Source organism: Lampetra fluviatilis, chromosome 40 (assembly GCF_964198595.1).
Source record: "Lampetra fluviatilis chromosome 40, kcLamFluv1.1, whole genome shotgun sequence".
NCBI classification, from domain to species: Eukaryota; Metazoa; Chordata; class Hyperoartia; order Petromyzontiformes; family Petromyzontidae; genus Lampetra; species Lampetra fluviatilis.
In genome coordinates this window covers 8545602-8571133 of record NC_136314.1, presented here as the reverse complement: position 1 = coordinate 8571133, position 25532 = coordinate 8545602, and the positions used below count along the sequence as shown (strand labels likewise).

Here is a 25532-nt window from a genome sequence, read left to right as displayed (position 1 = left end):
TTGTGGAAAAAAAAAGGTTTTAATCAAATAATCGCCCCCAAATCGACAACGTGCTATAAGGCTACTAGCTAGAAATGCAAACCAAGGAGAGGAAAGTGGAGAGAGGAATGAGACGGGACGTGAGGGGCTTGGAGAGATCAGTCGGGTGTTGTCACGAGAAGGGATCATCCGAGTAGACGACTTGATTGCGTCGATCTTGGTGCAGCCCCTTGGCGCTGTGCCCCAGCGCTGCACACACACAAAGACAAAAGATCCGCCCGTATAGCCTTAACAGACTGTTGGGGCAAGTGCTGTTAGCGAACACCTATGCAGGCCGGAACAGTAAACGAGGGGGTGGGTGGCCAGCACCACGCCGAACTCTCTTCGTCTCATTATTGGCAATATTTACACACTGCATCAGGTACTAATTTGAGGCCGAGTCAACCTAGGGGAGGCCCAGGGCCGGTTAAAATATTTGTCACTGGTGTTGGCCGTGAACGGGAATTGAACTACAATATTCACCGAGTTATCCCACTTTGGCATGTAGGCACAGAGTCAATTCTCTTCCACTCTGGTGTTAATCTAACAACAGCAATGCCACACATGCCAAGTTGCAGAACAGCTCAGAATTTACATTGCAGGTATTTGCCCAATATCCTTGAAGGGTTTATCTTGGTTTTCTATGTGTGTCTCTTCTTAATAGGTTCTCAGAGTAGGATTTGACTGACAAATTCACAACCAAGTTTAAATATAAATTTATGTACAATGTACACGTTTTTTATACATAGTGCATTGGATAAGGTGACCAAATTTGCTACACAAGAACCTGGATTCATCTTGGTTGGGAATCCATGATCAAGGCCAGGACCACAGTCCTGATGTCAAACATCGTGCAGTCCCCTTGTCTATCTGTGATGCAATTACATGACACTCGGGAACTGCATGTGAAGGATGTGCATGTTTAACATACATTTACAGGGATATTTGTTGTGGTTGTAAAGGTGACAATCTATGCAAGGTTTGTTGATGGTGTTGATTATATTAATCGGATGTTTTTTATATTAAAGGTATATCATGAAGGGTACTTAAAAGTGTATAATTACGTATAAGGTTATTGATTAATAAAGGTTTCGAATTATATTTGAATAATTTCTACAATATCTATTTGAGCAAAGGACTGTTCATCTGAGTAAAACTATCACTCAGCTACACCACATACCAGCCACCCATTCACTACCAAACAAACTGTCCACACAGTACACAACCACTGCCTAATTACCAATTCACCCAGCTCACTACTCAACCACTCACTATTATCTAGCCCTTAAACTCACTAGCCACTCAACTCACTACCCACCCAGATCACTACACACCCATCAACTCTATACCCATACACCCAGCTGACTATCCGCACAACTCACTACCCACGCAACCAGCTCACTACATCACCCACTCACTACCCAACCACTCAGCTCACCATCACCCGCCCTGCTTACTTAGGCTATGTCATCACATTAGACCCAACACCACCCCTTCCCCCGTCTCTATTGGAGGTGGTGGCTGAGATTACCCAGAGTGCTCCAGGGCGACGTCCCAGCTGTGGCCTCGATCTTGGGCTGACGGCGCGCAAGGGACACGCGGAGACGCACGTCCGATACCACGGCCCCGTTCATCTGTGCATAGCGACATTGCGACACGATTACATGCTACATCCATAATGACACTGTTACACGTTTACATGCTACATACAACACAACACCGCTACACATTGACATGCTACGTAAAAAATGGCAATGCTACACGTTTATATGCTACATACAATAAGCCACCGCTATACGTTCACATGCTACATACAACACAACACTGTTAACACGTTCACATGCTACATATAATGACACCACTACACATTCACATGCTACATACACCACGACAGCATTGCACACTTACTACATACAGCACAAAACCAATGCATGTTCATATGCTATATTTGGAACAAAAATGTAAACATGAATGGAAAATAAACTATAACATCTGCAATTTCATGTAATATATCATGGGTATGTACAGCCCTTTTGTCAATTTACTGCTGGATGAGGGCCTCCCCACGGCATGTAGATTATGGGGGGTTATTTAACCATACTTCACCATGCTGGTCAGTGCTGTTTGATGAAGTGGGAGGGGTGGTGGGAGATAATGGCATTAGCCGTAGCCAGGAATCGAGCTTAGGTCACCAGCTTCATAGGGCAGTGTGCTAACCACTGCGTAATTGCTCCACCATGTGACAACGCACGGAGCGGGGGTGTGGTCGTCATCACGCCTGGCCGCCTTTGTCTCACCAGTACTGATGTGAGCACACTGCACCAGGCACTTTTTTAAGTCCAGTGCTCGCTGCGCTGCATTGACTACTGGTTGCCGAACGAATACATTACAGGGTCTCACTCATTACACACGGAGTGCTTGCCACAAATGAACCATAATACCTTGCTGATCTCGTCAAGGAGCACAAACCATCACGCGAACTCCGGCCATCATCGCAGCAACTTTTGGCTAGCCAACAAACAAAGGTGGTCACCGCATCGTGCACTCTGAGATGCTCTTCTGCGGCGGTCAGGAACGCACTTCCTTACGATATTAGGAAGCACTTCAAAATCTAGATTGAAATCGAATTTCTTTAGAACTGCTTTTGTATTTAGTCTGTTGTCCTTCCCCTACACCTCCAAATAGCACGGTTGGCTACATACAGCGCAAAAGAAGTTCAACATACATACACACATACCCACCACACACTATATGTGACTTTGTGCTCTCACCTCCGCTATGGCTTGGTCGGCAGACTCCATTTTCTCGAACGTGACAAATCCACAGCTGTACGCATGCACAGCAAGAACGCGGTGATTCTAAAGTGATGATGAACACATATGAAGCGATGCCTCTCCCACTCTGACACAACACAGCGCCACTTACCACAGAGATCCTGTGTACTGTAGCTTCAGAGTATGCCGACTGCAGCATCACCAATGCCCGTGTAATGATATGATGCTGTTAGTATTGTGGCGCTGCGGTGTTGTGCTGTAAGAGCTTCATGTCATCGTGGTGTGGTGGTGGTGGGTGTGTTGAAGTAATGGCATTGTTTCGATTTAAAGCTTTCGTGACTGCAGGGATTCATATTATTGGTTCTTGCTGTGGTTTTCACACCTGATGATGATTACTTGTGTTGCAATCGAAACGTCGTGATAATTTTATTGCTTTATTTTTATTATTTCATTATTTACCTTCTACGTGACTTTACCGAAAGAACCAAGAATATGATGACATTGTGTCGGAGTGGTATGGCATTGGTTGTGTTGGTGGTGGCGGCGATGTGGTGATGGTAATGACTATCTTGTGGTGAGGATGTATTGGGGGTGTGTGTTTTGCAGTTGTAGAGGTGACGGTGTGGTGTAATGGCGTCATGTTGTATATTCTTGGTTCTTTCGGTAAAGTCACGTAGATAGAAAATAAAAGAATAATATTAAATAAAATAAAAAATTTCATATTTCTATTTTCTATCTACGTGCCTTTACCGAAAGAACCAAGAATATGAATTCCTGCAGTCACGAAAGTTTTAAGTCACGTCGTATGTTGGTCGCATTAGTGGTGTGACGGTGTCACGTCATTGTGATGCATTGAAGTAATAGAGTTGTGTATTCGTGCTGTGTTGTTGTTGGTATGTCGGTTGCACAATGGTGTCATGTCATCGCGGTATTGCTCTGTTAACATAATGCTGTTGCGTTACAGTGATGTGGTCCTGATGTGTTGGGGGTATCATCGCATTGCAACGGTGATGTGGTTGAAAACTCATCTCTAAATTTAAAACTCATTTATTTTTAACTGCTTTTTCCGTTTAGATTGTTGTCCTTCCCCCACGCCTCCGATTATCACGGTTTCCTACAGATGTAGTTCAACACACATACGTACATGTGGTGCAAAGGTGTCGTGTTGCTGTAGTGTTGGTGTGTTGGTAGCGTAACAGGCACATGTTGCGGTAGACGATGTGATTGGTGCTCGTGCCTGCGAGCGCGCTCCATGGTGACGTTGAGGACCGGGCCGATGGAGCTGAAGGCCGTCTGCAGGATCTCGTCCGTGATCCCAGAGCCGTTCACGTAGATCGTGTTCCCCCGGCGAGGCTCACGCCGCTCCGACGAATCTTCGCAAGGCACACATGCACGGGAACAAAACAAAGATCCCCCGTGTAGCCTTTAACAGACTGTTGGGGCAAGTGCTGTTAAGCGAGCACCGATGAAGGCCGAACAACACACGAGGCGGTGGGGTGGCCAGCACCATGACCCGGCCGCCTTTGTCTTCCTAGTGATGATGTTTACACAGTTTAACACGTAGGCTTTATTATTCATAATAAAGGTTTTTGGGTTAGATCGCGTTAGTATAGATGTGTTCATATTCTTGTTTTTTTCGGAAAAGTCACGTAGAAGGGAAATAAAAATTTAATTTAATTATCACGACGTTTCGGCCACAACGCAAGCAGCCGTCCTCAGGTGAAGAAACGTCGTGAGAATTGTATCTTATTATGTTTTATAATAAGATACAATTCTTATTATAAAACAGCGTCCTAATTAACACTGCTAAGCTTGGCAGCGTATTTTATATTTTATTTTTTATTATTTTATTATTTCCCTTCTACGTGACTTTACCGAAAGAACCAAGAATAAGAATCCCTGCAGTCACGAATGCTTTAAGTCGAAATATAGATGTGTTGTAACTCTCCACCACCCGACACAGCCAGCAAGGTTTGTCACGTAAACAGCGCGCCAATTAGTTTACTACTTCAGGCCACCGGTGTGTTTACACGTCGCACCAATGTACTCATTGGAGGCTGAGTCGACCTAGCGCAGGCCCAGGACTGGTGTTGATGAGGTTTCTGGTGGTGTTGATAACGATGCTGGTGGTGTCGATAGTAATGATGTTGTGGATATTGCTTCTGACTCCCAGATAGATATTCACCCTCTCCCACCCCAAGCATGATGGCTGCACTTGTCCGTCTTGCTTGTAGTCCCATTAGCTGGATTAGCTTAAATGTAAAATGTGCATTTACTTAGCAAACATCCTTTTACATTGTACATGTAAAAGTTAAAGAGAATTCACCCTCCTTTCAATTCAATAAATCGGCATAATTTTAGGCCATGATTTGATTAAATAATCAAGTTTTCGTTTGCTATTGCGGTGCATGTATAATTTACAATGGCTGCAGCGTTCACATGCAGCTAATACAATAAGTACGAAGAGAGAATAACTGATTCGTACTCGCGTTATTTGATTCATGTACCGTGTGCTTCATATATTTTTTTTTTAATCGATCAATCATTTTTATTCCAAGTGCCGTTGGTGGAGATTCTCACGTCTCTCTCGGTCCCACCCTCTGTCATCGACGCGCTCTGCATCTTCCATCGCTGAGTTCTCATTATCACGGCCACTCACAAAGCTGCATCAGCAAAACAGAGTAACATCGGAAATCACCGACATCGGCAAACGCCAATATTCACATCAACACGTACTGCTTTTTGTGTTTAGTTTTGTTGTCCTTCCCCCGGACTTCTGATTAGCACGGTTGCCTATGTACGGTGCGAAAAAAGCTCAACATACAATCACCACCATCACATTCACATTACTACCATCACATATATTTTCACTCAAAACACATGAACATCACCACCACTACATCAACAAAATAGCAGAAACAGCATTATTACATCAACATTAGCAAGTGACCACGACCAAAATAATTTTACCACAACTTCAAAAACCACCACCACCATAACACACTATCTTCCGATCAACATCACCACCATCAAACCAGCAACGCCACCGTTATGATTCTGCTCCCGTACCTCTCGTAGAGATTCTTCACTTGTGGACGGCGCACGTTAGCCTGGAAGACGGAGACAGCAAAAATCGGCGACAATAAACATGCACATGGGCCCTCTACACTGATAGCCCTCTCAAATAGCTATTACCCATTCAGTTCTGGAGTGACAGCGAGGCAATTACATTACATCATCAACGTTCGTAGTTGATTTATTCTTTTATCGTGTAACGTACAGAAATCCGCACGATAAGCATCATAACTTGTCAAGCTGGAATGGTTACCTGACTCATGCTCGTTTAATAACTATTTTTTTTGTAATCTATATTCACACTGGAAACACATAAAATGATACACCAAAAATGTGAAATACGATTACAAGGATTTGAAAAACGGATCTCATGATAATCGTCATATCCTGATAATGAATATCGTATCATTTTGTGAAAAATTATATCATCACAACCTTACTGACTACTCAATGAAGCCAGTAGCAAATCAGAATTGAACCTGACCTGCCCCTCACCTTGGTGGACTGGTGTGGAAGTTTTGGCAAAATTAACACTGGCCGCAAACACCTCTGTGGACTAACAGGTATAAAACAGTGGCATTTCGGTTGTGTGCGATTGTGCGCGTAATTTGTGTGCTTTGTGTTTAAGTGCACATATGGGAGTAACCACAACCTCCGCGGCCTCATCCTCGGCAGAAACGCTTCTCTGGAACGGCTGAAATGAGGGCGGCTTCTCCTTCTCTGGGTCCTGAATGCAAACACAGCAGAAAGCACATCGGCACAACGCAGACGGTACCAACGTGATTCATGTAAACGCAATGCGATCTTTATAAGCATCACAAAGAAAAAAGATGGTTATCTCTCGACTTAACTCATGCTAATCCCCTGCCCAACCGCCCACAGATGCCACACGGCCTGCCGCATGCTCCTCCCCCCCCCTAGTACCCAATATAAACACGTGTCTCTAAATAGCTCTCTTCATACGCTACAGTAATTTTGCTGGAGCGGTTACACCTGATGACGGATGCTTGTGTTGCTTCGGAAACGTCGTGATTTAATTTAGTTGTTTTATTTTTATTTCATTTTGTTTTTACCTACGTGACTTTACCGAAAAAACCAAAGAGTATGGATCCTTGCAGTCACGAAAACTTCAAATCTAGAATTGCATAAAGTCGACTGGGTCGGCCCTGCTGACCTGCATTGCTGAATTATCTGGCTCCTGTAGTCTCAACACAAAGGTCTGCACAGTAGCCCATATAACCCCGTTTGACTGCACAGAGGAGCAAATTGCGATGGCATGGGCTCGAGAGGTTGACTGACTTGGTGAAAGAACTAACATTGTGTGAGGACCCCAATGGCGATCACCAGCATTTAATATTAATCACTGGCTTATAGTTTGGGAGACAGCATTTCACTACGTGGTACCTTAACAGGGAGATCTGTTGACATGAATGTCAACTTTTGGAAATACTTCCAGTTTCAAAACACCACGCTGCACTGTGCAATCTCCAGCTACAAGAACAAAAGACATCTCCCCTCTTTATGCTCATCGGGTGCAGCAGAGGGCAGTGCAGAAAATTGCATTGTTGTACCGTACTTCTGTGCTCCCACGTCTAAGCCTCCCCTACACCAACATGCCATGAAGTATGGTCAATAACACCCACCACTCGCATGGTGTGAAGAGGCCATCATCCAGCAGTGGAGTGAGAAAGGGCTGCACACATACGTGTGTGTCTTTGTGATGAATGGCGGCGGTGTAGCAGTTAGTGCGCTGTGCTATGAACCCGGCGATCCGAGTTCGAATCCCGCTCACAGCCAATACCAGTGACGATTATCTGAACCGGTCCTGGGCCTCCCCTAGATCTACTCAGCCTCAAATGAGTACCTGGTGTGGTGTGCAAACATCGCCACTAGGGAGACAAAGGCGGCCGGGCGTGGTGCTAGCCACCCACCCCATTGTGTGCTGTGCCGGCCTTCATAGGAGCTCGCTGACATCAATTGCCCCAACAATCCATTAAGGCTATATGGGGGCTCTTTGTCCTTGCATGTGATGAATGGCAGCCACCGATGTTTTTTGTGAGGGTCTGTGAGCACCTTGAGCTTTCCCTCCAGCGTTCGCGAGCGCTTGAAGCCGGAGCTCTTGGTCTCGGGCCGGATGGCGCTGATGGCGCCGCTCTTCATCAGCTTCTTCGCCTGCTCCGTGGCTGCGGCTCCATCCACGGTCGGCTGCTCCGACACGGCTGGCGCAAAAACCACCATCCCCACCAACCAGAACCATCAACGCCGCCACCCGAGCAATCATCACTATCATTACAACCACAACTATCAACACCACCATCAATCACCACTACCAAAAACCATCATTCCCACCACCATGAACATCAACACTGCCACCACCCTCATAATCATCAACACCCCTAAAACCACCATCATAACCCTCAACACCACTACAAGAACAATCAATACTTTCAAGCACCATATTCACCATCACGGATACTGATATCATAAGAACCACCACCTTTATCACACATATCACTATAATGATCATCACCACCACCTTGATCACTCAGGCCAACATCAGCAGAACCATCAAGACCACAACCATTTCCAGTTGAACACCAACAGCACCAATTTCATAACCAACATCAATATCAGAACCTGCATCACCACAAAAATGAACCACAAAGACAACTGGTGATTGGTGGTTGTGATTATGGCAATTGCTGGTATTATAGATGGGTGGTTCGTGATGGCAAAAGTTGAGTATGATGATCGTGGTGGTTGTGATGATGGTAAGTGGGTTTAGTGATGTTGGTGATAGTGTTGGTGATAGTTGTGAAGACCGTCGTGATGATGGCAATTGTTTTGTTGATTGTGATGACAGGGGTGATAGTGATGGTAATGGTAAGGTAATGGTTGTGACGGTTATATAAGTGGTTGTCATGGTGGCGGTGTGGATGATGACGATGAATGTACTGCATCACTCACATCGCTTTAAACCACTCTGTGTGGACGGATTTGCCGTGCTTTGTTTCTTTAAGGCCATGACTGCTTTTTTCTGAAATTCACACAAGGTGCATGCAGCGTGAATTTCCCCCCACACACGCGACTCAAACTCTGGTCATCAGGTGCGCGTTTCTCATCAGCAAACCAAATCTAATGATAGCATTGTCAACCGTGTGCCTGCATTTTTCTCTCTGCATCAATCCCTCGCCATGTCTCTATGTCTGCCTCTGCTGGTTATCTGCGTCACTACCTCAATGTCTCCCTATGCATGTCACTCTCCATCTGTCTCTCCAACGCTTGCTGCCTTCAGGTCCTCCTGTGCGAATTCCTAGCTTTATATCTCAATTTATTGCATCTATGTATCCGTGTCTTTCTCTCTACGTCTCTCTCAATGTCTATCTACATTTCTTTCTGACTAAACACATTCCTGCGGAGGGAGCTGGTAGGAACGTTGGGTTGCTCGGTCAATGGCCAGGGTCAACGGCGGCGTGGTGTATTCCGCAAATATTCCCGACTGTGAGGGTGGGCACAAGCCGGCGTGAGTAGGTTAAACGTGAAGTTTTATAAGAGCACCACGGGGTGACCAGCCCCTCCCCACCTAGCCCCACCCCTCCCACCCCCCACCCAGCCCCACCCTCCCCACCCAGCCCCTCCCTCTCCACCCAGCCCCTCCCTGCACGACGGACACAATAATCCCCTGTGGGCTGGTGTAACCAGGAGGTTCCTACCAATAATAGTCTCTCCAATGTCCCTGTACCTCCATCTCTCCGTGCCTCAATGCGTGTCTCCGTATCTGCATTTATGTCACTGCATTTATCCGCGTGTCCGTCTGCTTGACTCCTTGTGTCTCTGCTTGTCTATGTCATTCCCTGTCTCTCTTTCAGACGTGGGTGTCAATAATTGTTATTGATGATGGAACGAATGCAACAACGTGATTGTGATCTCAGCAAACGATCTTGCTGGTTGTTATTATAACTGATCCCCAGGCTATTATTGGTATTTCAATATCAATATCTCCATGTCTCTCTCAATCTCTTTGTCTACAAGGTAGTCTCTTCTGTCTTTCCATATCTGTGCTCGTGTCCATCTGTCTCCAAGTCTCAACGTCTAAAATCTGTCTCAATCATGTTTTCTCTCTTCTGCCTCTCAAATGTCTCAGTCTATTAACTACTCTTATTTTTCGATTTAAAGCTTTCGTGACTGCAGGGATTCAAATATTATTTCCCTTCTACGTGACTTTAGCAAAAGAACCAATAATAGATTTCCCTTCTACGTGACTTTTACCAGATAAGGCCCACAATAGCTCAACGAAGTGGCTTATCGTGTGGAAATGTAAAGCAACCAAATGCTCCAGATGCACGTTTCTAAACGTGGAGTAAAGAATCTTGGAGGACCCGGAGAAGAAAACCACACGACCACGGGGAGAGTCATGTAAACTCCAAATATACAGCAGCTGTCAGGGTCGGGATCGAACCCATGTCCCTCCTGTTACACCAGGAGAACCAATCGTTCTGTGTATTGTTTTCAGTTGTAACTTGCTGACCCGCCCAAACTGGACATCTGTCAAATAAGTAACATTAAAAATACTTTTTTTTAAACACGCTTTAATTAAATGTACCGTACGAGTAATGGCAGAACTCCACGAAGTGGCCCCGAGGCTTGCCATAACGTAAGAGACCATGGCCAATTACAGCCAACGTCAGTTGAGCGTGGACAATTAGACCCAAGCCGAAACATAAGATGTAAAAATGAATGTTTAAAAATATTTGTTTTATTTTTAATGATAGAATATAGTATTGTCATCAGTATGACATAAGTATACCGAGTTTGCAGTCGATACCACATTGGGAAGTGGGTTAAAATTGAGTTACAAGATTTGAGGGTACGACAACAACAGAAAGAATGCGTTAATAGAAAGCGTGTAAAAAAGATTGTTTAAAAATATACATTACATTTTTTATGATAGAATATAGAATTGTCATCAGTAAAGTCACGTAGAAGGGAAGTAATAAAATAATAAAAATAAAACATAATAAAACAATTCTCACGACGTTTCGGCCACAACGCAAGCAGCCGTCCTCAGGCGAAGAATGAGACATTATCAAGCTAGGAGCTTATATAGGTGTAGCGAGGAGGAGCGCCTTAACAAAAGAATGTGCATATGAAGAGGAATTTAGCATACCAATGGGCAATGCGTAGGAGGTGGGCGGAGGGGTTTCAAAGTCCCATTATGCCCATGCATTATGCAGGATCAACAGCACCACGGGGGGGCGCAAGGAACAGCGTTAATAAAGGAAAGGAATGTTAATGATATGTAGCTGCATTTACCAAACAACCATGTAGAAAACCAAAGTAAAAAAAAAACTACATAAAAAAACTAAAATATAAACTGATACTTACTATACTCTACAATAAGCTGAGTTACTAACAACAAATAATAAATTACAATTCTACGTCGTAAGAAGTATATAATATACTTCCATCTAAACTTTATTCTCTTAGCATATACAGTACTATATACTGCCATAGATAAACCCAACATTAAACTAGATACTGTATTGCTGTAAACCACCCTATACTTTATACATTTTAATATAACACTATGTATTATTCAACTCACCCTAATGTGTATCGAAATGGTTTATTACGTCCTTCCAATGATTGCTAAGCCTGAATCCATCTTCTCGGTTAAAATTGTCTCTGTGTTTGTATATGTGGATCGCCTCATGAACGAATCTCTCATGATAGCCAGATGGCTTGCAGAGAACCTCCGTCTTGGAGAAGTCAATGTCATGTGAGCCCACTGAGTTGTAACAGTGGTCTGCCACGGCTGAGGTGTTTGTCCTACCGTGTTTTAGATCAGCTTTATGTTCACGAATGCGGTCTGAGACGTGTCGTTTGGTTTCCCCAATGTAACTGCTACCACAGAGGCAACTTAGTTTGTAGACGCCAGGGTACTGTATGTCTGGAATCACATCTTTTACAGACGGTACCAGATCACGGATTTTATGTACTGTGTTGAATCGGACCTGGATCTTGTGTTTAATCAGGATTTTGGAGATCTTTTTTGTGACCCCAGCAATGTAGGGTAAGGTGATGGTCTTGAAAGGCTCCTCAACAGGATCCTTCTTGATGGTTGGAGTGATTGATGGTTGGAGAGAAGGATCCTGTTGAGGAGCCTTTCAAGACCATCACCTTACCCTACATTGCTGGGGTCACAAAAAAGATCTCCAAAATCCTGATTAAACACAAGATCCAGGTCCGATTCAACACAGTACATAAAATCCGTGATCTGGTACCGTCTGTAAAAGATGTGATTCCAGACATACAGTACCCTGGCGTCTACAAACTAAGTTGCCTCTGTGGTAGCAGTTACATTGGGGAAACCAAACGACACGTCTCAGACCGCATTCGTGAACATAAAGCTGATCTAAAACACGGTAGGACAAACACCTCAGCCGTGGCAGACCACTGTTACAACTCAGTGGGCTCACATGACATTGACTTCTCCAAGACGGAGGTTCTCTGCAAGCCATCTGGCTATCATGAGAGATTCGTTCATGAGGTGATCCACATATACAAACACAGAGACAATTTTAACCGAGAAGATGGATTCAGGCTTAGCAATCATTGGAAGGACGTAATAAACCATTTCGATACACATTAGTTGAATAATACATAGTGTTATATTAAAATGTATAAAGTATAGGGTGGTTTACAGCAATACAGTATATAATTTAGTATATAATTTAATGTTGGGTTTATCTATGGCAGTATATAGTACTGTATATGCTAAGAGAATAAAGTTTAGATGGAAGTATATTATATACTTCTTACGACGTAGAATTGTAATTTATTATTTGTTGTTAGTAACTCAGCTTATTGTAGAGTATAGTAAGTATCAGTTTATATTTTAGTTTTGTATGTAGTTTTTTTTGTTTTACTTTGGTTTTCTACATGGTTGTTTGGTAAATGCAGCTACATATCATTAACATTCCTTTCCTTTATTAACGCTGTTCCTTGCGCCCCCCCGTGGTACTGTTGATCCTGCATAATGCATGGGCATAATGGGACTTTGAAACCCCTCCGCCCACCTCCTACGCATTGCCAATTGGTATGCTAAATTCCTCTTCATATGCACATTCTTTTGTTAAGGCGCTCCTCCTCGCTACACCTATATAAGCTCCTAGCTTGATAATGTCTCATTCTTCGCCTGAGGACGGCTGCTTGCGTTGTGGCCGAAACGTCGTGAGAATTGTTTTATTATGTTTTATTTTTATTATTTTATTACTTCCCTTCTACGTGAATTTACCGAAAGAACCAAGAAGATGAATCCCTGCAGTCACGAAAGCTTTAAATCGAAAAATGTCATCAGTAAGACATAAGTATACCAAGTTTGCAGTCGATACCACATTTTTTATGTGAGTTACAATTGAGTTACAAGATTTGAGGATACGACAACAGAGTGAGTTAAATAAAAGCGTGTAAATAAAAAAGAACATCTTATTTCATCGGACTCCACCGTGTCTGCGTTCTCATCTCTCCCGCGCGTCTCTACCAAATGTCACCTTCTTCTTGAGCTTGGCGAATTTCTTCTGCAGACTCTCCTCTTCCTCCGTGAGGGAGCTGGGGAAGATCATGATGACGACTGCTCCGCCGGCCCTGAAGGCAAAACACGTCCACCACGTTAACAGAACGAAAAGTACGACGAGAACTTCACCACCACGACACCGAACACGAAGACCCCCCCCCCACCCAGCGTGGCCTGCAAGACAACCGGGGCAACACCGATGAAGGTCGGCACCGTGGCACACGAGGGGGTGGGTGGCCAACACCACGCGCGGCCGCCTTCGTATCCCCAGTGGCGATGTGTACTACAAGCCGCCACCAGGTACTCGTTTGAGGCTGAGTCGACCTAGGGGAGGCACAGGACTTGTTCGGATAATCGTCACTGATGGTGGTGTTGTTGGCCATTGTAACACCACCACTGTTGTAACACCACCACTGTTGTAACACCACCACTGCTGTACACACCACTGTTGTAACACCGCCACCACTGTTGTAACACCGCCACTGTTGTAACACCACCACTGCTGTACACACCACTGTTGTAACACCACCACCACTGTTGTAACACCACCACTGCTGTACACACCACTGTTGTAACACCACCACCACTGTTGTAACACCGCCACTGTTGTAACACCACCACTACTGTACACACCACTGTTGTAACACCACCACTGCTGTAACACCACCACTTCTGTACACACCACTGTTGTAACACCACCACTGCTGTAACACCACCACTGCTGTACACACCACTGTTGTAACACCACCACTGCCACTGCACAATCGCTACCACACTAACACCACTGCACTACCGCTCGGATTCTAACATCACGGCCACTGTAATCAGGCTACCGATCTAACACCACCACCACGCTAACACCACCACCACAACACCACCACTCTAACACCACGCTAACACCACCACCACCACAACACCACCACGCTAACACCACCACTCTAACACCACCACCACCACCACGCTAACACCACCACTCTAACACCACCACCACAACACCACCACTCTAACACCACCACCACGCTAACACCACCACTCTAACACCACCACCACCACTCTAACACCACGCTAACACCACCACCACAACACCACCACGCTAACACCACCACCACCACTCTAACACCACCACCACGCTAACACCACGCTAACACCACCACCACTCTAACACCACCACACCACCACCACAACACCACCACCTCGCTAACACCACCGCACTAACCCGCTGTGAATCTAACGCCGCGCGCACGGCACCGCACACACAGAGAGACACACAGAGAGACACAGAGACAGAGAGACACACACACAGAGACACAGCGAGAGAGACAGAGAGACACACACAGCGAGACAGAGGCACACACAGAGACACACACAGACACACACAGAGAGACACCGACACACACAGACACACACAGAGAGACACAGACACACACAGAGAGACACAGACACACAGAGAGACACAGACCGAGAGAGGCGCCTCAGCGTCGCCCGGCAGTGACGTCGTCTCCGTCTGGGGTCGTCATCGCGCGCCCAGCGCCTCGCCAGCGCCTCGCCGCTCGAGTATCGATTCACAGCGAGCTCGCGATTCACGATCGCAGTGCGCGCGGATCGATTACTTTTGATTTTTACGGCCAGAGGTGGAGAACCTTTTTTCTGCCAGGGGCCATTTGGATGTTTTTATAACATCATTCGCGGGCCATGCAAAATTATCAACTTAAAAATTAGCCTTTTATATTTGGTCAAACATTTAATTAACTCACCCCTAATGCGATGGCTGGACCAGACTAATTAATTTGCGGGCCTTTATACGGACGTACGCGAACAAAAAATTTGGACTTATCCATCATCATCTAGATTTTAAGTTTTCATGACTGCAGGGATCCATACTCTTTGGTTCTTTCGGTAAAGTCACGTAGAAGGGAAATAATAAAATGATAGAAATATAAAAAATTCTCACGATGTTTCGACTGCAACACAAGCAATCATCATCAGGTGTGAAATCAACAGCAATATTTTTTTTAAAAAGTGGCGTTTTTTCAATTTTTCTTGCTGTGGATTTCACACCTGATGACGATTGCTTGCGTTGCAGTCGAAACGTCGTGAGATTTTTATTGTTTTATATTTTTATTATTGTATTACTTCCCTTCTACGTGACTTTACCGAAAGAACCAAGAATATGAATCCCTGCAGTCACGAAAGCTTTAATTCAAAATGTATAAATGTGTCGTTAAACCCGTCACCACCCGACACAGCCGGCCAATAAGGTTTGTCACGTGAGCAGAACGTGCACATTCGTTACTCGCACTGCACAACCGGTGTGTTGGAGAGTTAAACCCCACAACATTTACAATTCTAGGACTACGTTTCGCTAGTAATTGCCACTAGCATCTTCAGGTGACAGCCAAATTGAACTTGGTTATATTTTTTAAAAATATTTTACCTGTAAAGAAAATCGAGCGAGATGATTAAATGAAGTTTTCTTTGTTTTTACATTGGGTGTCCATTTACACTCTTGCAAGGCTGTAGCCATGGAGTCAACATTGGGGGGGACCAAATTTTCCAGGGGGTCTGGGGGTCCCCCCTCAAAAAAAAATCTAAATTTGAAAACGAATTTCCTGTCATTTCCTGCCCTAAAATATTTTTAAAAATTCACTAACACATAGGATGGACTTTTTATTTATATTTTACAATAATGTCTAAAAGTGTATTGTATTACATTGCACTGTTTTTTTCTTTTTTATCATTTCTTGTTTCATTGTATGTAATGGCAGAGATTAGGGATTAATAAAGTACAACCATAACAACAATCGTAGAAACAGAAATCTATTTTATAGCAATATATTGGGGGGGACATTTTGAGCATATTTTAACATTGGAGCGGATATGTCCCCCCCAAAATATATTATCACAAGCTTGCATTAACGTGTATTTCAAACACGTAATGGTATGTAATCGACCATTTAAATAGATTAACATTTTCTGGAGCTCAGCCCTCGGATAAGTTTAATCCTTGATCATAGCTGTCAACCCATACGGTTTACCCCGTATTCTTGTACAGAGAAATTTATTTTTAAAATCCATCCGGCGTACAGCCGTTTCAATATGGGCAACAAAAACATATTTGTTTGTGTTTCTCCCTTGTGATGGGACTTTGTAAGATGAACGTTGAGATTGATAAGGGCACGGGGTGACCAATAAGGTCTACATTGGTCTATAATAAATAAGGTTGACACTCATAAGGATTGACATGTGTGCCTGATTTAGGCCGCAGCCCATTACCCCCACCCAAGTTCGCTCATGTCCATGCAGTTCCCCTATTTGTGATTGCCATTTATATCATTGCGTTGTTCCGTTGTGTTTAGTGTGATATTGTGTTATCGCTTTAATCGCAAGCAAACCAATTCTTTTTGACGGACGATTTCATGTTCGTATTTTATGATGCGATTCACCCGTTTTCATTCAGTGTTATGGATTGTGTGTGTGCGTGTTTTATATCCTCTGTTTGGCAACTGTTGCATTTTAATCTTCGTGACGAAAGCGTTTAAATACCCTCACCAAAGATTTCCGTTGAGCAAAACAATCAGGCGACAGCTAGATTTGTGGAGAAATCCTCCTGTTTCGGTCCTAATTTAGAGGGATAAATGTGATGTCGTCACTTGTGAGCAAACCAGGTGCGAAGGCCGGAGGGGAGGATGGTTAATGATGCATATACATTACAATGGGTATCCATTGCCAGTTGGGTTATTCATGGTGCAATCAACATACATTATGCATGTGCATTGTGCATGCACTACACACGTACAATCCTGCCGTATGGTGACCTGTATAGGCATGCAGTTAATGCAGGGAGGAACAATGTTCCACACTGCCCACCAGGGATTATTTAGCTGTCTGTCTGTCTGACTGTCTGTGGTGCATAAATAAATATATAATACACACAGCTCTTTGATTGGTGGAGACCTCACAAACAGCTCTTTGATTGGTGGAGACCTACTGCCGGGTACGGAGAGGGGAGGTGCCTAAGGGAGGAGGGTCAGGGGAGGTGCCTAAGGAAGGGGGGAGTCAGGTAAACAGCTCTTTGATTGGTGGAGACCTACTGCCGGGTACGGAGAGGGGAGGTGCCTAAGGGAGGAGGGTCAGGGGAGGGGCCTAAGGAAGGGGGCGTCAGGAGAGGGGCCTGAGGGGGGGATCAGAGGAGGGGCCTAAGGGAGGAGGGGGTCAGGGGAGGGGCCTAAGAATATGGGGGGTGGTCAGGGGAGGGGCCCAAGGGAAAGGGGGTCAGGGGAGGGGCCTGAGGATATGGGGGGGTGGCCAGGGGAGGGGCCTAAGGGAGGGGGGGGTAAGGGGATGTGCTTAAGCAAGGGGGAGGTGCCGATAGTTAAGGGGGCTGGCTACCTGGTTGGCTGCCTGGCTACCTCAAGTCAAGTTATCTTGTACACAGGTAGGAACAACAGGTTCCACACTGCCCACCAGGGATTATTTGTCTGTCTGTCGTGCACGAATGCGCTGTCCAACCAAGTTCCTACCTGCCCACTCCGAAGGAACGTGTACGGTGTATGACTTGATAATTCGCTTCCAAGCAGTACTTAGCCCGTAGCTAATCCGGCTATCGCCTAATTATGCTAGTTTGCAATTACTTGGAGAAGGCTCTACAAGCAATTGATAGTGATGATCATAACAGGCGCATATTTCTGAAATAAACAAAACATTTTTCCCTTTATTGCATGGAGCGCACGTAAACCAATACACCCTGAAAGGTAAAAAAAAAAATACCATTTTTATATAGCAACTGTGTGGCAATGAACATCCGCCCACAATGGGCACGCGACAATCGCTGCCGCACACCACAGATAAAGCACAATGACGACCACGATTTCGACTTTTCTTTGTTAATGATGTTGCCCTACATAAGCGCAGGGCGACGAAAAATTGTTTAAGACTCATTAGAGTGTTCCTCTCCACGGAAATCTTTAGTAAAAGGCGAAAGATTTATTCGCTCTGAAGAGAAACCAGAGTAAAGCTTACGGCCACCACTCGTAGATACTTATATGAACAGTCTCTATATTTATCCTATGGGGCCTTTACTTCGTGACCACATTTTCATTTAATTTTACTTTCTAATATAAAATATTCGTATAATACTACTTTAAATTAGTATTTGTTTCAGTCTTATTCATCTGTCTACGCGAGGGTTATTGAGGTAAAATAAATAGCATAAATACTCATGCTGTGCATAAATTATAGTATTTGACCAATGGGGAGCGGTTGGACCTCTTCCAACCTCTTGGCTTCCTACTCCTGGCCAGGCGCGGTTCGTCCACTAGGGGGCGTTTGGGGCACCGCCCCAACCAAGCAACTGGAGATGAGAAATTATTTTTTATAATAAAATGTCACGATTCTTTCAACGCGAATTGCCTAACGAAGATAACATTTTAAGTTGTTCGTATTAGAAACCGCTGCTTGCAACGCCGTGGTCTGATTTGTGACTCGGGGAGGTCTCGGGGCAGCTGTGAAGGCGTCCGAGTGAGAGATATTCCCCTTCATCGTTGCGATCAGCTTCACATTTTAGCCACGCCGTTTGAGACCCATTCAGGGCGGTGAAAAAGGCGCCCGTGGCTGTAAATGAGACGATGTCTGCTATATTTGCACTGTGCAAATATAGCAGCTCATGGCCTACACGCTCCAGGAGGAAACAACAGCGATGGCGATGGCAGCAAGTGCAAGCAAATGAAGAATTAGGAAGGACACTGTGGATTCACTTCTAAATATTCAAATGCAGGAGAAGTTGAATGTCAAGCATTGGATTGGGTGGACGTGCTGCGTGGTGCGGTCGTGATGGCGTGGAGGAGACCGCGATGGCGTGGAGGATACCGTGATACACTCACTCATCTTACACTGACTCACTCACACATCATACACTGACTCACTCATCATACGCTGACTCACTCACACATCATACACTCACTTACACATCATACACTAACACAACCACTGACCCATTAACTCATCATACACTGATTCACTCATCATACACTCACTCATAATACACTAACTCACTCACACGTCATACACTCACTCACTCACACATCACACACTGGGAGTGTCATGCTGCCAGATATGGCTGAAAGTTTGGTCGTACATGTTATGTATATCGTTTATTGTTCAATTTGAGTCAAAGTTCCTATGATTACTGTTGTTACATAGTATTTTATAGCTTTATTTTGGTGATTTCAAAAACATATGGTTAATCTAAATTGTCTTATGGTTGTTATTGTTTGACTTGCAATACACTGGGATTTTTGCACACAGCGTTGTAATACGGTGGGGTTTTACTGGTAGGAACGAAGTGGACCAGACCACCAATAGATTAATGTGTCCGTCCGTCCGCGTCCGTCCGTCCGTGTATCAACATCGCCCCCTACTGCAAACGCTTGGCATGACCCTGTCCGACAAGATGGCCGCCCGCTCCCCCTGCGATCTGTGAATTAAACAAGATGGCCGTCGCTTCCGGCGCATCACGGCAAAACTTTAAACTTCACTTCAAAATTACTTTACTGAAACGCAGCACGTTTATTTAAAAAATTACTTTACTGAAACGCAGCACGTTTTTTTAACACAGAGACAAGAAACATTTATTAACACAGAGACGAGATACATTTAATCGCCTTATTTGTGCACGAAAAGCACGGCGCGAGGCCTAGTGCGGCAGGCTTCGCGAGGCCTAGTGCGGCAGGCTTATTAACACATAGATGGTAACGCAGCACGGGAGGTGCCTAAGGGAGGAGGGTCAGGGGAGGTGCCTAAGGAAGGGGGGAGTCAGGTAAACAGCTCTTTGATTGGTGGAGACCTACTGCCGGGTACGGAGAGGGGAGGTGCCTAAGGGAGGAGGGTCAGGGGAGGGGCCTAAGGAAGGGGGAGTCAGGAGAGGGGCCTGAGGGGGGGATCAGAGGAGGGGCCTAAGGGAGGAGGGGGTCAGGGGAGGGGCCTAAGAATATGGGGGGTGGTCAGGGGAGGGGCCCAAGGGAAAGGGGGTCAGGGGAGGGGCCTGAGGATATGGGGGGGTGGCCAGGGGAGGGGCCTAAGGGAAGGGGGGGTAAGGGGATGTGCTTAAGCAAGGGGGAGGTGCCGATAGTTAAGGGGGCTGGCTACCTGGTTGGCTGCCTGGCTACCTCAAGTCAAGTTATCTTGTACACAGGTAGGAACAACAGGTTCCACACTGCCCACCAGGGATTATTTGTCTGTCTGTCGTGCACGAATGCGCTGTCCAACCAAGTTCCTACCTGCCCACTCCGAAGGAACGTGTACGGTGTATGACTTGATAATTCGCTTCCAAGCAGTACTTAGCCCGTAGCTAATCCGGCTGTCGCCTAATTATGCTAGTTTGCAATTACTTGGAGAAGGCTCTACAAGCAATTTATAGTGATGATCATAACAGGCGCATATTTCTGAAATAAACAAAACATTTTTCCCTTTATTGCATGGAGCGCACGTAAACCAATACACCCTGAAAGGTAAAAAAAAAATACCATTTTTATATAGCAACTGTGTGGCAATGAACATCCGCCCACAATGGGCACGCGACAATCGCTGCCGCACACCACAGATAAAGCACAATGACGACCACGATTTCGACTTTTCTTTGTTAATGATGTTGCCCTACATAAGCGCAGGGCGACGAAAAATTGTTTAAGACTCATTAGAGTGTTCCTCTCCACGGAAATCTTTAGTAAAAGGCGAAAGATTTATTCGCTCTGAAGAGAAACCAGAGTAAAGCTTACGGCCACCACTCGTAGATACTTATATGAACAGTCTCTATATTTATCCTATGGGGCCTTTACTTCGTGACCACATTTTCGTTTAATTTTACTTTCTAATATAAAATATTCGTATAATACTACTTTAAATTAGTATTTGTTTCAGTCTTATTCATCTGTCTACGCGAGGGTTATTGAGGTAAAATAAATAGCATAAATACTCATGCTGTGCATAAATTATAGTATTTGACCAATGGGGAGCGGTTGGACCTCTTCCAACCTCTTGGCTTCCTACTCCTGGCCAGGCGCGGTTCGTCCACTAGGGGGCGTTTGGGGCACCGCCCCAACCAAGCAACTGGAGATGAGAAATTATTTTTTATAATAAAATGTCACGATTCTTTCAACGCGAATTGCCTAACGAAGATAACATTTTAAGTTGTTCGTATTAGAAACCGCTGCTTGCAACGCCGTGGTCTGATTTGTGACTCGGGGAGGTCTCGGGGCAGCTGTGAAGGCGTCCGAGTGAGAGATATTCCCCTTCATCGTTGCGATCAGCTTCACATTTTAGCCACGCCGTTTGAGACCCATTCAGGGCGGGGAAAAAGGCGCCCGTGGCTGTAAATGAGACGATGTCTGCTATATTTGCACTGTGCAAATATAGCAGCTCATGGCCTACACGCTCCAGGAGGAAACAACAGCGATGGCGATGGCAGCAAGTGCAAGCAAATGAAGAATTAGGAAGGACACTGTGGATTCACTTCTAAATATTCAAATGCAGGAGAAGTTGAATGTCAAGCATTGGATTGGGTGGACGTGCTGCGTGGTGCGGTCGTGATGGCGTGGAGGAGACCGCGATGGCGTGGAGGATACCGTGATACACTCACTCATCTTACACTGACTTACTCACACATCATACACTGACTCACTCATCATACGCTGACTCACTCACACATCATACACTCACTTACACATCATACACTAACACAACCACTGACCCATTAACTCATCATACACTGATTCACTCATCATACACTCACTCATAATACACTCACTCACTCACACGTCATACACTCACTCACACATCACACACTGGGAGTGTCATGCTGCCAGATATGGCTGAAAGTTTGGTCGTACATGTTATGTATATCGTTTATTGTTCAATTTGAGTCAAAGTTCCTATGATTACTGTTGTTACATAGTATTTCATAGCTTTATTTTGGTGATTTCAAAAACATATGGTTAATCTAAATTGTCTTATGGTTGTTATTTTTTGACTTGCAATACACTGGGATTTTTGCACACAGCGTTGTAATACGGTGGGGTTTTACTGGTAGGAACGAAGTGGACCAGACCACCAATAGATTAATGGGTCTGTCCGTCCGCGTCCGTCCGTCCGTCCATCCGTGTATCAACATCGCCCCCTACTGCAAACACTTGGCATGACCCTGTCCGACAAGATGGCCGCCCGCTCCCCCTGCGATCTGTGAATTAAACAAGATGGCCGTCGCTTCCGGCGCATCACGGCAAAACTTTAAACTTCACTTAAAAATTACTTTACTGAAACGCAGCACGTTTATTTAAAAATTACTTTACTGAAACGCAGCACGTTTTTTTAACACAGAGACAAGAAACATTTATTAACACAGAGACGAGATACATTTAATCGCCTTATTTGTGCACGAAAAGCACGGCGCGAGGCCTAGTGCGGCAGGCTTCGCGAGGCCTAGTGCGGCAGGCTTATTAACACAGAGATGAAACGCAGCACGTTTATTTAAAAAAAAAATACTTTCCTGAAACGCGGCACGTTTTTTTTAACACAGAGACAAGAAACATTTATTAACACAGAGACGAGATACATTTAATCGCCTTATTTGTGCACGAAAAGCACGGCGCGAGGCCTAGTGCGGCAGGCTTCGCGAGGCCTAGTGCGGCAGGCTTATTAACACAGAGATGAAACGCAGCACGTTTATTAAAAAAAAAATTACTTTACTGAAACGCAGCACGTTTTTTTAACACAGAGACAAGAAACATTTATTAACACAGAGACGAGATACATTTAATCGCCTTATTTGTGCACGAAAAGCACGGCGCAAGGCCTAGTGTGGCAGGCTTCGCGAGGCCTAGTGCGGCAGGCTTCGCGAGGCCTAGTGCAGAAGGTGGTGGTGGGGGGTGGGATGGGTGGTGTTGAGGGTGGTGTTGGGGGGTCTTTAAATCTCACAGCGTTTCTTGTTAAAACAAACACTTTTAATTAACGTTACACTAGAATACAGTAATTTTTTCTTTAACTCCTCTATACCCGGTCGATATCCCTGTACCGGTACTAAGTATTATTCCTACCAGCCCACCCCGCAGGGTCCTGTTATACTGGTAGGAACGAAGTGGACCAGACCACCAATAGATGAATGTGTCCGTCCGTCCGTCCGTGTATCAACATCGCCCCCTACTGCAAACACTTGGCATGACCCTACAAAAACCTTTAGACTCAGTGACGCTATCCTGGTAGCAACATCGCCCCCTACTGCAAACACTTGGCATGACCCTACAAAAACCTTTAGACTCAGTGACGCTATCCTGGCTAAACAAGTGTAAAATTCCCTTATAATTCCCTCAGATAGCTTTTAATTAAAACATTTAAATTAATGAGGCTTTCCTGGCTAAACACGTGTAACATTCCCTTATAATTCCCTGAGATAGCTTTTTTTAACACAGAGACAAGATACATTTATTAACACAGAGACGAGATACATTTAATCGCCTTATTTGTGCACGAAAAGCACGGCGCGAGGCCTAGTGCGGCAGGCTTCGCGAGGCCTAGTGCGGCAGGCTTTGCGAGGCCTACTGCAGAAAAGGCATCGCGAGGCCTACTGCAGAGAAGGCTTCGCGAGGCCTACTGCAGAGAAGGCTTCGCGAGGCCTACTGCAGAGAAGGCTTCGCGAGGCCTACTGCAGAGAAGGCTTCGCGAGGCCTAGTGCAGAAGGCTTCGCGAGGCCTACTGCAGGAGGCTTCGCGAGGCCTAGCGCAGGAGGCTTCGCGAGGCCTACTGCGACAGGCTTCGCGAGGCCGTCCGTCTGTCCGACAAGATGGCCGCCCGCTCCCCCTGCGATCCGTGAACTAAATGAACTAAACAAGATGGCCGTCGCATCCGGCGCAGCCAATGACATCGCCTGTTGCAATCCTTGCTCTGTGGGCGCGCGAGTCAGTGGGGAGAGGGGTGTGGACGTCATCGCTCTGTGGGCGCGCGCGTCAGTGGGGAGGGGGGTGTGGACGTCATCGCTCACCCCCCATGCACAAATCATTTTCTTTTTAACTCCTCTATACCCGGTCGATATCCCTGTACCGGTATTAGTATTATTCCTACCAGCCCACCCCGCAGGGTCCTGTTTTTCTGGAAGATTTGCTGGTTTATCCAGGATGTTTCTGTTGCGCGTCGTCGCTTTAAGATGTTTCTCTGTTCATATTTTGTTTGTTGCGGTTGCACCCGACTCAATAGCCGCATGACTCACAGGGCTACACCTAATAAATGAAACTTGAAAGAAACTGGGTCCTGATCAACCGATTCGAACACCACATTTTCAGAGGTCACTTACAACAGCCCCACCTAATGGAAATATCACGAGCCGCCACTGCTCCTGACCCCCTTTGTCTTCCCAACACAATGCCTTATTACTCCCCCCCCCCCCCCAGCTAGGACCAGGACTATCCCAACCCCTCCGTAACAATCCCTCCCGTTCGACTGACATTAAAACAGCACTTACAATCAGCCGATTATTCATTTACAATCATCATACCTTTTTATTTAAAGCTTTTTATATTTTTATTATTGTATTATTTCCCTTTTACGTGACTTTACCGAAAGAACCAAGAATATAATATAATCATTATCATCTTACGTACATTGTTTAATTTCTGTACAGCGCGTTGGAAAAGGCGTTATATAAATCTATCTAAGATGGCGGTGCCTCAATAACTTGGCCAACATCCGATAGCTTTTACAAGGAAATATATTTTAACAAATCTTGTAATTTATTATCTCCAGAATGTTTAATACACTTTCGCTAAACTCTTCTTTATGACTGTTCAAACCCCGCATCAAGAGCAAAAAATAAATTCCTCCCCATATGGTTGGCTCAATGCGAAAAGTCGCATTCACATGGCAAATTTCACTCACTGCAAGTACAGCATATACGGCAACAAAATGTTGGTTCTATCTTTTTTAACGAAGGGAGTCCTGCCGAAGCAGGACGACGAAAAATTGTTTGAGACTCATTAGAGTGTTCCTCTCCACGGAAATCTTTAGTAAAAGGCGAAAGATTTATTCGCTCTGAAGAGAAACCAGAGTAC

At 45.1% G+C, this 25532-nt stretch overlaps 1 protein-coding gene and 3 non-coding genes across 5 annotated transcripts; all 4 read right to left on the bottom strand.

The window, feature by feature from the left end:
• On the bottom strand, positions 1 to 14992 carry NELFE (negative elongation factor complex member E). Of its 2 annotated transcripts, none has more exons than XM_078875069.1 (11): positions 14903 to 14992; positions 13421 to 13514; positions 8835 to 8904; positions 7941 to 8086; positions 6520 to 6594; positions 5862 to 5902; positions 5373 to 5455; positions 4030 to 4165; positions 2790 to 2844; positions 1550 to 1652; positions 1 to 228 (listed from the first exon to the last, which is right to left on the bottom strand). In XM_078875069.1, the coding sequence occupies exons 2-11, from the start codon at positions 13490 to 13492 to the stop codon at positions 152 to 154; spliced, it is 858 nt and encodes a 285-aa protein (XP_078731195.1). In that variant the 5' UTR covers positions 13493 to 13514; positions 14903 to 14992; the 3' UTR covers positions 1 to 151. The 2 variants fall into 2 exon arrangements, with proteins under 2 accessions (XP_078731195.1, XP_078731196.1); XM_078875070.1 differs by lacking the exon at positions 14903 to 14992 and adding an exon at positions 14660 to 14886.
• Positions 14993 to 18336: 3344 nt separating this feature from the next.
• On the bottom strand, positions 18337 to 18455 carry LOC144946325 (U5 spliceosomal RNA). Its single transcript, XR_013639826.1, has one exon. It is a non-coding gene; the product is annotated as a U5 spliceosomal RNA (small nuclear RNA).
• Positions 18456 to 21089: 2634 nt separating this feature from the next.
• LOC144946324 (U5 spliceosomal RNA) lies at positions 21090 to 21208 on the bottom strand. The gene has a single exon (XR_013639825.1). It is a non-coding gene; the product is annotated as a U5 spliceosomal RNA (small nuclear RNA).
• A 4207-nt stretch (positions 21209 to 25415) lies between these two features.
• Positions 25416 to 25532, bottom strand: LOC144946326 (U5 spliceosomal RNA). Its single transcript, XR_013639827.1, has one exon. It is a non-coding gene; the product is annotated as a U5 spliceosomal RNA (small nuclear RNA).